The 11602-nt window shown below is 36.9% G+C and overlaps 1 protein-coding gene across 2 annotated transcripts; it reads left to right on the forward strand.

The window, feature by feature from the left end:
- Positions 1–63: 63 nt before the first annotated feature.
- LOC133474867 (RILP-like protein 1) lies at positions 64–10787 on the forward strand. Of its 2 annotated transcripts, XM_061766971.1 has the most exons (8): positions 64–742; positions 1866–2019; positions 3068–3186; positions 4880–5143; positions 6490–6639; positions 8756–8895; positions 9420–9533; positions 9619–10787. In XM_061766971.1, exons 1-8 carry the CDS (start codon positions 470–472, stop codon positions 9710–9712), a joined length of 1308 nt encoding a protein of 435 aa, XP_061622955.1. In that variant the 5' UTR covers positions 64–469; the 3' UTR covers positions 9713–10787. The 2 variants fall into 2 exon arrangements, with proteins under 2 accessions (XP_061622955.1, XP_061622956.1); XM_061766972.1 differs by lacking the exon at positions 6490–6639.
- The last annotated feature ends 815 nt before the right edge of the window (positions 10788–11602 follow it).

Consider the following 11602-nt stretch of genomic DNA (forward strand, 5'->3'; position numbering starts at 1 on the left):
TTATTTGTCGTCCCTTTTACGTGGCTACTGAAATATGATTCTGACATGCGCAGTGGGGCACTCGGGACGGCGTGGAAGGGAAAGCTTGCCTCCTACAGAAGCTGTTGTGAAAATCCAGACTCCCGTTCACTTTTAGCATTTCGACAGTTTTCATGAATTCGGCGTAGACAAAACATGCGTGGTTGCTTATTAACATATCGCAGTGGTATAATGCGTTTAATTCGTTAAAATTAATATTGCGGGGGAAGTCGTTAACTCGATATGTACGAGCTTTGACGAGGGCATTGAACGCAACCTCTAAAGTTGAACCTGTCAACAAACTCGACAAAAAAAGTAGTCCCTCCTCGTCTAGCATTCCATGAGGTTCTTTAACTCGTGTTTCCGCTTTAAATTTTGACACAACCGTTTCGTGGAGAAAGACGAAGAGTCCCGAGTTTTTAATTATTATTATTATTTATTTTTATAAATCATGTCTGCTCTGGAGAGACCCTGGTCCGAGCTGACCGTGTTGGACGTGTACGACATCGCGGCGGCCCTGGCGCAGGAGTTCGAACGCACCATCGAGCGCTTCGGCTGCGAGGCGCTGGCCGGCGTGGTCCCAAAGGTGGTCCGAGTGCTGGAGCTCCTGGAGACGCTGGTGGGCCGCGAAGGCGGGCAGGAGGCCGACGAGCTGCGGCGGGAGCTGCTCCGACTGCGGCAGGAGCGCAGCGACAGGACCGCGCAGGAGAAGAAGCACCACCAGGTACGTGCCAAGGGGGATTTAACACAGGGGGCAAAAGTACACACAATTTAAGTAAAAGTGAGGATACTTGAATAAACGTAGCAGTACTAATTCAACTCGAACTTGAGAAAAAGTACAGACTCAGTGTTGTTGTGGGACTTTAGGCTTGCTCTTCCAGGGGTAAAAAGTAAAAATTATTTTGTTACTATCAGTTATAGGTATACCTTCCCCGTTTTTATAAATTGGCACGATAAAAAAAACTGCACAAAAAATGGTTTACCTCTCTTTTACTAACGTGTTCCTCTTTGTTAAAGTTGTGAACTGACTAACAAAAAAAAAGTAAGATTAGCTATTACATTTTTGGTTTATAGGTTGCTGACACAATCCATTCGCCAAAAATCATTCTTGTAGCCGACAAAAAAAATAATAATCTCTTAAAGCCATGGATGGAGACTATTTTGCGTCTTCAAATCTGTTACATCGGAGTTGATGTTCTGGCTCAATCAATCAATGACGATTAAGTTTACCTCCTACTTCTGTCTTTTCTTTTATATATATATATATATATATATATATATACATATATATATATACATATATATATATATATATATATATATATATTGTTTCATCATCCATGAAGGTTGAAAAAATAGGAATTTGTGTCAAGAAAGTGCTGAAGTGATACATCTCGACTGTGAGACAAGCTTTGTATCTCGGGGAGGACCGAAATTTAGCCTGGGTTGTTCAGGGGAGTCTTCAACGCGCACATCTGGTGCATTTAAAAAAAAATAATAAATCTAATCATTTGTAAGCATTTACTTGTAAGCTTAATGTTGTAAAACTAGTTTGAAATGAAACTGTTTTGGAACCATAGTTTCTGCTCTATTTACAATTTAAACTATTAATAAAGGCACATTTTTTAAAAACATTAGGGGGATGTAAATTTTTTTCGCTATTGCATTTACTCTGTCTCCTTAAAGCTCCTGTCACACAAATATTTTATCATATGGCTTGTCATGTTTTCGCCGGGTACCCCTATGGTAAAGTGTTGATTGTACACAGTGAGGGCATATTATGATAAGACACCACATGCCATTTTGACAGACATAATGTTTTGTTCTGGTGCTTCTTTTTTTTCCAGGAGTTGGAGGAGGTGGAGGATGTGTGGAGAGCAGAGGTTGACGAGCTTCTCTCACAGGTGGCTCGGCTGCAGGCGGAGAACAAAAAACTGCTGGCCAACCGAGCACTCCGCCAAGCTCCTGTCGCAAACCAAGACCCGCACCAGCAAGAGGAGGGTGGGTTGGTCGCATGACTGTTATTTGTCTTTTTTATATACATTTACAGTATACATCAGTGCCTGAGATACGAGTGGGCCGACTTATAATTTTGTTGAGAAACAAGCCGTCGTCCGGACATTTTTTTGCTTTAACTTGTCTGCGCCGATTTAAGACACGAGCGGTATATGGTGGCAGTGAACTAAACTCATCTCGCTTGAAAATAAGAAGCACTTTGGCAGACAGTGACCAATTCTTTAAAAATAGAGGCTTCACGCAGTTTATTGCCACTCCCAGTGGAAGTTTACTGTCAAATGAACTATACCTGTAAACAAAGAGAATTAGAATTGCGCATTTAAAACAACCAAAGCTTAGCCTTTCAGTCCACAAGCATAATGTTAATGCTAATTAGCATCTATATTGTGGATAACCCTTTAAGCAGCAGACTGAGCACAAACGTTGCAGCAACATATTTAGAAAGACAGTATGACTACTCAGTCACATATTCTTTATCCTCTGAGAAGAATGACTAATATTAGTGCTGTGCTGATGAGCTGAGCCGAGTTACGATGGCTCAACAAACACGAAATGCGTCTGTCATTTTCTGCCCCCAAGTGGCCAAGGCGGGCAGACCAGACAAAGCAGCTTAATGGCCATTTAATTGATGCAGTGTGACAAAAACAGTTTAATACTCTTTAATTATATGTAATGATGTCATTACCCAATACTGTATTGCCAGCCATTTTAGAACATATTGACAGATTTTTTTCAAGATCCACTGAATATTGTGTTCTATGATTTTATTTACACTGAATCTACCCAATGAAAGAATAGACTCCCTTCTTTCACCAGGAAAAACGTTTGATTCTACCTTTTCTCATTCTTCAGTTCGTGTTTGAATGTTGACACCAAAACAGGAGAGGCCAAATGAAGTGGGGGCAAACTAGTACGGGGGCTATTTTTGTCATGTTAACAACTATATAAACTACAGTCTATGCATACATGCACACACACAGTGTGAAGCTATATTTCCTCTTGTCCTACGTATGAATATACTGTGTCCTCACAGAAACCACGGAGAAGGAAAAACAGGTGATGACCAGGCTGAACAAGTTGCTGGAGAAGCTGAGGGACGAAATCCGGGCTAAAGACCACGAGTTGACGCTGAAAAACGATGACATTGAGGCGGTGCGCATCTTTGCAGACTCACACACACAAAAAAAAAAGTCTCAAGAAGCCAAGCTGTAAAAGAAAAGTCAGCCATTTTGGTTTGAAGCAGACATTTTAAGATTGTTTCCTAGGGTCCTCTTTTTCTTTTTTTAAATCAAGTCCCTGGAACCAGTTTCACATAGAAACATTACATTTAGTAGATATGTCCATCACGAGTAGGCTCACAAAAAAGTCTCGCAAACCCATGTCCGAAAAGACACAGGAAGTCCGCAATTTTGGTTTAATGTGACAATATTAGGCTCATTTTGTTCATTTCCAGGGGTCCTTAAATGTTTAGGGGGAGGGGAATCCAATCCCATAAAGCAAATCTCACTTGGCAACATGAAATTTGATAGACATTTCTATCATTGACAGACCCACAAAAAAGTCTCAAGAATCCAGTTCTGAAGCGACAGGAAGTCAGCTAATTTGGTTTGGTCGACAATTTTAGGCTCACTCCATTCATTTCCAGGATCCTATGATATATATATACATATATATATATATATATATACATATATATATATATATATATATATATATATATATATATATATATATATACACACACACACATATATATATATATATATACATATATATATATATATATATATATATATATATATGTATATATATATATATATATATATACATATATATATATATATATATATATATATATATGTATATATATATATATATATATATATCATAGGATCCTGGAAATGAATGGAGTGAGCCTAAAATTGTCGACCAAACCATATATATACATATATATATATATATACACACACATATATATATATATATATATATATATATATATATACATACACACATATATAATATATATATACATATATATATATATATATACATATATATACATATATATATATATATATACATACATATACATATATATATATATATATACATACATATACATATATGTGTGTATATATATATATATATGTGTGTATATATATATATATATATATATATATATGTGTGTGTATATATATATATTTATATATATATATATATATACATACATATATATACATATATATATATATATACATACATATATATATATATATATATACACAAATATATATATATATATAAATATATATATATATATGTATATATATGTATAGATATATATACATATATATATATATATCTATATATATATATACATATATATATATATACATATATATATACATATATATATACATATATATATATATATATATATATATATATATATATATATACATACATATATATATATAAATCCACTGAGCAACATGAAATTGGGTAGGCATATTTATCATGAGTAAACCCACAAAAAAAGTCTCAATACCCCATTCCAGAAACGACACAGAAAGTCTGCCATATTGGTTTGAAGTGGCAGTTTTAGGCTCATCTTGTCTATTTTGAGGGGTCCTTCGATTTTTGGGGAAAATCCAGCTCCCAGTCATTTTCACTTGGCAATATGACATTTGGTAGACATGTCTATCCTGAATAACCCCACAAAAAGGTCACAAGAGACCATGCCTGAAAAGATACAAGTCAGCCATTTTGGTTTGCAGGGGTAATTCATTTATATCCACAGCAATTTCTTCAGTGTCCATATGCCAATTTGTTTTCTGTCCAGCTCCAGATGCAGCAGCACCGCCTGATCCGGATCAATCAGGATCTCCGTCACAGACTGGGCACGATGGAGGCGCACGGCAAGGCGGCCATGCGGCGGCGGGCCGAGCTGGAGGCGGCGGCGCAGGCCCGTCAGTGTGAAACGGACGCCCTGCGGCACGAGTTGAGGTGCCTGAGGAAGGAGCGGCAGGAGTGGGAACTGGAGAGGGATGTGGCCAAGATGGAGGAAAGCTTTCCATCCATGTCCCGGTCCAAGGTGTCTCCACAGGTGAGATGGAATGATTCAGTGGTAAAACGTGACAACATTTCAGACGGTTAGTGCCGTTTCAAATTGAGCCACTCAGGACATGTTTGCGCTCACTCTGTATTATCATTTTTAAGTTCATTGCAGAAATGAATCGAGACTTTCAGATGAATGCTGGTCAACATCAAGGTTTAGTTCCAATTCTGACATATAGGGGCCAGTCCATTATTGCACTCTGCACCTCTTTTTTAGCTTTTGTGCCAGTGCATCTGCATGTTAGTGTCAGTGAATGTTATCTATGATCTTTCATGAAATATAGTGATAGATTTGACAATTTTTTTTACTTTGACCACTATTGCACTTAACTTTTAGGCAGACATAAAACTTCAAATTGCTCTCCCGCAAAATTACAAAAATTAGTTAGCCCACTCTGTTTCTTATTGGGTTGATTACAATTACTTTTGCTACTGTATTTCGCATCTGTGCAAGAAGTAGTTGCTTTTCATTTGATGTTTTTGTTTTTCATCTAATATTTGTCCTTTTTTGTCTTATATTTATCTATGCTTTGTCTAATGTAAATTTTTTGTTTTATATTTATCGAATCATTTGTTTTTTCTTTTTCATCTAATATTTGTTCTTTTTTGTCTAATATTTATGTATGTCATTTTTTGTTTGATATCTAATATTTTTATATTTTTGTAATTGTTTTAATCGCTGTATTTTTCATAAATTCTTATATTTTTTGTTTAGTTTTTTCACATTTTATTATTTTATCCAATTTTTCCCCATCAAATATATTTATATTTATTTATTTTTAATCTCTTGCTTTAGTTTTCATTGAATATTTTTGTATTTTTCTAATATGTTTAAATGTGTATAATTCTGTCGTATTTGTATTTTTTCCTAGTATTTGTCCATTTTCACCTAATTATCCTTTTTGTTTTCCTAATATTTTTTTCATGTTCATTTACTTTTAATCTAACATTTTTGTGTTTTTTCTAATATTTGCGTGTTCTTTTGTTTTTTTTAAGTATTAGTGTATTTCTGGCTAATAGTTTGTATTTTTGTCATATTTATTTTGTTGTAATTTTCAGTTCTTCTAATTATTTTATATTTGTTGAATTTCTAATATTTATATATATATAAATATATTATCCAATAATTGTGTAATTTTTGTCTGATATTTTCTATTATTGTCTAATACTTTATCATTGGATTTGTGCAATTTTTCCCTACTTTTCGGTTAATATTTTTGTCTCACAGTCGACAATACATTTTTTAAATATTTTGAGCCTTATTGGTTCAGTTGTGGTTGGATTGTGCAAGTGTCCCTCATGTTTTGATATATTTCTTACGTGTCCCACATTGAGGCGTCCAACTGCGTCAAGGCGGACTCTGTGTGGGTGGAGTGCGGAGGAGATCCCGACTATTTGGAAAACATTCCCAACTTCCTCTGCAACTCAGCACACGGAGATGTGAACATAAGTCAGCAGGACACAGACAAATCTGCATTTGTACTGGTAAGACAGAAACAACAATAATAATAATAATAGAGGGGGCGGCACAGTGAACGACTGGTTAGAGCGTCTGCCTCACAATTCTGAGGACCAGGGTTCAATCCCCAGCCCCGCCTGTGTGGAGTTTGCATGTTCTCCCCGTGCCTGCGTGGGTACTCCAGTTTCCTCCCACATCCCAAAAACATGCGTGGTAGGTTAATTGACGTCTCTAAATTGCCCGTAGGTGTGAATGTGAGTGCGAATGGTTGTTTGTTTGTATGCGCCTTGCAATTGGCTGGCAACCAGTTCAGGGTGTACCCTGCCTCCTGCCCGATGATAGCTGGGATAGTCTCCAGCGCTCCCGTGACACTTGTGGGGATAAGCGGCTCAGATAATGGATGGATGGATGGATAATAGATGGCACGGTGGCCGACTGGTTAGCACATCCGCCTCACAGTTCTGAGGACCCGGGTTCAAATCCGACATCGCTTGTGTGGAGTTTGCATGTTCTCCCCGTGCCAGCATGGGTTTTCTCCGGGTACTCCGGTTTCTTACCACATCCCAAAAACGTGCATTGTAGGTTAATTGGTGACTCTAAATTGCCCGTAGGTGTGAATGTTAGTGCAAATGGTAGTTTGTTTATATTTGGCCTGAAATTGGCTGGCGACCAGTTCAGGGTGTACCCCGCATCTCGCCCAAAGATAGCTGAGATAGACTCCAGCACGCCCGCGACCCTAGTGAGGATTAGCAGTATGGAAAATTGATGGCTAGATAGATCTCGCTCACTCACTCGATCGATCGATTGATTGATTGTTGACCCCTATTCACGGTTGGGCTAGTCTCCATCACCCGCGAATAGTGAAAATCTTCGAATAATTGACGCCCATCATAATTGCATCCAAAAAAATTAATTAATTACATTTAAAAATAAAGAAAATAACCACCAAATTATTTCGTAAATGAAAAACTGAGGGTGGTTCCCAAAAAAGAAAAAAAAATTCTACTCTTTTTACATTTATTGTTGGGCTAAGTAATTACAAGGGTGAATATTAAGTCAAATTGAGTTAGTCACACCCACATTGGCTTTTAGTTTATAGGTCTGATATTAATACTGGTTTTCAAGAACCCTGAGTCAAATGTTCACTTTAGTCTATGCTGCGGGCTGCTAAGAAAATGGATGTTCATAAGTTGGACACGTGTCCCTTATTTAAACCATGCAATCAAAGAAAAGAATCGGCATCGAGAATCATTTGGAAGTGGAATCAGGACCGGATTCGCTCAAATCGATGCCCAACTGTCATGGTCTGTGTTTTGGCTTGGGATTAGTTTTGTTCCATGTTTTCCTGTGTTCCATGTTGGTTGTGTGCTCATTTGGTTGTTGTGTCCACCTGTTCTCGTCAACCTTCTGCCTTGTGTCGACCAATCAGCTCCCTCCAGCCACTCGTGTCTTGTCCAGGTGTTCCTCGTTCTCTCGTCAATCTGTTTGTATCTAGTTCCCTAGTTTCATTCAGTTTTTATCAGTTCATTGTCTTTGCAGTATGTCTGTTCTATGCCTTACTCACCAGTCATAGTTTGTTTCCAGTTTTAGGTATTTACGTGTTTCTTTGTTACGGTTGTTATCTGTTGTGCGACTTTGTTTAGTTTTGCTTTATCCATGTTCCTTGTTTGCCCTTTTTGAAGATTAAATATTATTTTTTGAGACTCCTGAACTCCTGCCTTGGTTCCTTACTTCCCTGCACTTGGGTCCTCCACGTTTTTGCCTTACCTTCCTCGCTTTCGACAACCCCAACCGTGACACCAACCCTAATAAAATTGTATTGTTTCAAAATGTTTTATAACATTTGTATGATTTTCATCTAATATTTTTTGTCTCATATTTTGGACATATGTTGGCTTTCTCAAATGTTCTATTATTCTGGTATTCTTGTTTTCTTCTGTCTAATATTTTTATATTTTACATATTTTGTATCTAATATTTTGTATATGTTTTGGCTTTTTACCTAATATATATATTTTTTCCCATTTCCTGTTATTCTCATAGTCCAGTTTCTGTATGTTTTTATATTTGTATTAAGATTTTTTTCCTAATATTTGTTGTTATATTTGTGTCATTTTCATCAGTGTTTTGTATTATCTGCAGGAGGAAGCACCCGAGGAGGAGGAAGCAGAGTCAGATGCTCCTCAGTTTACGCTGCAGGAGCTCCGTCATGTCCTGCAGGAGCGAAACCAACTTAAGGCTCAAGTGTTCCTCCTGGAGGACGAGCTAGCCTATTACAAAAGGTATATTTAGAAAAAAAACAATTTGATCCAAAATCACTTTCCAGCAAACCATATTGAGTCACCTTGATTAATTATTAATTAACGCTTTACGGTATTGGCAAGGGCTATCCATATCTATTATTATTTTATCAATATGACCTAATCTGGTAATGTAATGGCTGAAAAAAGTTTGTTTGTTTTTTTTTTTTTGTTTTTTTTTGTTTTTGCTTGAAAATGTCTTTTTTTTCAACTCAATAATCAGCCAAAATAACCTAGAATTATTAGCTGATGATTTCTAAACTTGGTGGACATAAAGTAGGTAGCCAGCCACTCATTTGATTCATTTTTGGTCGTGATTGATCGTCACCTTCAGGGGGAGCTCACCGGTTCACTAGTAATGAAGTCAAAAATCCATTTGCCACAAACTACATTGTGTCACACCTCAAATTGAAGATCTGGATTAGAGCTTTCAATTTCTGTGATTAATTTTGTCAATATGGTGATGAAATGTTAGTTCACGCACCTGATTTTGTCACCCTCTTCAGTGAAGACTTTGAGGAGGATGTCAGCTGCCTCCTTGGTACTTCATCGTCATGTCCATCGCCACCACCGTCATGCAACGCCTCCTCAGATCAGCCAGAATCTGGAATACGACGCCTGTGAGTGTCACACATTCAAATGTATGTCCTCAAAAAGGCGTATCTACTGTCTACTATGTCTGAGAATCTTTGCTTTTCGTTCCAGGATCTTCACCGCTATCATGCCCATGGTCGCTGCCGGTTTAATCGGGGACGACCCGACGTTGTTGCCAATCAGACGCCTTGTTTCATCTGTATGACTTTTTAAATTACACTACTCACAAAAAGTTAGGGTTTTGGGCTTTATCCAATACTTTTGATTTTTAAATACCTGCCAATGGGTTAAAATGCGCCAACAGATTAAAAATGTCAAAAAGCCTTTAAAATGTTACTTTTTAGCAGTTAATTTATTCAATGGAAGACACTACTTGTTACCTATTTGTTACAAATATTATATTTATATTTGAGCCACTGAGAACTACAGTAACCCAACTCCATGTTTATTGTTTTACAGGAGAATGATTTAAAAATGTATGGGTGCAATACAATCTGAGGAATTTTAATCTATTACTTCTGGATACTTGTTTTCACCAAAATTGTTTTCCTCAGATTTTTGTTTATTCCAAACTTCCTTCAAATGTATCAGTATTTCACAAAAGATAATGAATAACACTCACAAATTAATCTCCGAACCTTACTTTCTGGGATGTTGGCCCAGTGTTGCACTGATGAATCAGTGCAATAATGGACTTCCCCCTTTAAATCAAAATTGGAACTAAACCTTGGTTTAGTCCAGTATTCATCTGCAATATATACCTCATCTCTAGTCATTTCTGCACATTAACTCTCAAGTGACAAAAAAGGGATCTCTCAGACGCTAGTTTTCAGTGGGTCATTTAAAGAACAGTAACTAAAATATTTCCGTTTGCCATACCGCTTGTCCTCACTAGGGTCACGGGCGTGCTGGAGCCTATCCCAGCTAACTCCGGCCGAGAGGCGGGGTACACCCTGAACTGGTCATCAGCCAATCGCAGGGCACATATAAACAAACAAGCATTCACACTCACATTCACACCAATTTAGAGTCTTCAATTAACCTGCCATGCATGTTTTGGGGATGTGGGAGGAAACCGGAGTACCCGGAGAAAACCCACACAAGCACACTCAGAACTGTGAGGCGGATGTGCTGACCAGTCGTACACCGTGCCGCAGCAACCAAAATATTACATGACAAAATTAACAAGCAACAATGTAAAAGTGAAGTCAAAAATACACAGTCACCAAATCTGTACAAATTAAAATGTTTTAATGTTGTAATAAAGCTTTTATTTTTCATTTGTTTTCTCGAGTTGTCATGCTTCAACACTAAGTGATACAATAAACGCTATTTAAATGCTAATTTATTTTTCATTTTGCACTACATAAATACACATACATATGATGTTTTTTTTTATATTGATAAATATAAGTGTGTAATCTATCTACTCACTATATTTTACATTTACCAAATTCCAACTTTCCCCACAAATCCAAATTTTCAATGAGAAACATCCCATTGAAATGGATGGAGACATTTTCCAAATGTAGCTAAATATACTAAATATTGCTCAACTGATTCAAATACTGTATTATTAAATGCACTCCTACTTTAAAATGTTCAGTTGTTTCAGGACTTTTCGTTTCAACTTTTTAGAAGTCCACAATTTCACACTAACATTGCCAAATATTTCCTTGGCGGGTTACTATTTAGCTATATTAGCATACCTACTGTTAGCAATTCTCATTAGAAATAGTATGTAAATACAGGGCAAGCTGTAAAATTATCCCTTTTGCAAGGAGAGCTGGCCTATTACAAGGGGTACTTTTTTTAAGTACAGCGGTACCTTGCAAGTTTTTCAAATTATGAGCTGTGACTTTTTTTTTTTTTTTTTTTTTTGCTTTGTGTTCCAAGCCAAATTATGAAGTACGAGCGGGTTTCAGTGATACCACGGCTAACGTCACATCATCCGCCCAGAATCCTGTATCTCATTTACAACTTGCGATAGGAGTAAATTGAGTTACAAGCTCAGTCGCACGACAAATTACACTCGGAAGTCAAAGCACCACTCTAATCGGGTCAAAAATCAATTTGCAACAAACCACATTGAATC

Source organism: Phyllopteryx taeniolatus, chromosome 3 (genome assembly GCF_024500385.1).
Source record: "Phyllopteryx taeniolatus isolate TA_2022b chromosome 3, UOR_Ptae_1.2, whole genome shotgun sequence".
In the NCBI taxonomy this organism is placed as follows: Eukaryota; Metazoa; Chordata; class Actinopteri; order Syngnathiformes; family Syngnathidae; genus Phyllopteryx; species Phyllopteryx taeniolatus.

What these genes read in the sequence shown, in the direction of transcription:
- LOC133474867 (XM_061766971.1), top strand. Translation starts at nt 470, where the DNA reads ATGTCTGCTCTGGAGAGACCCTGGTCCGAGCTGACCGTGTTGGACGTG. An exon ending in AAAACGATGACATTGAGGCG is followed by an intron (nt 3,187 to 4,879) that starts GTGCGCATCTTT and finishes TTTTCTGTCCAG; the next exon opens with CTCCAGATGCAGCAGCACCG. An exon ending in ACAAATCTGCATTTGTACTG is followed by an intron (nt 6,640 to 8,755) that starts GTAAGACAGAAA and finishes TATTATCTGCAG; the next exon opens with GAGGAAGCACCCGAGGAGGA.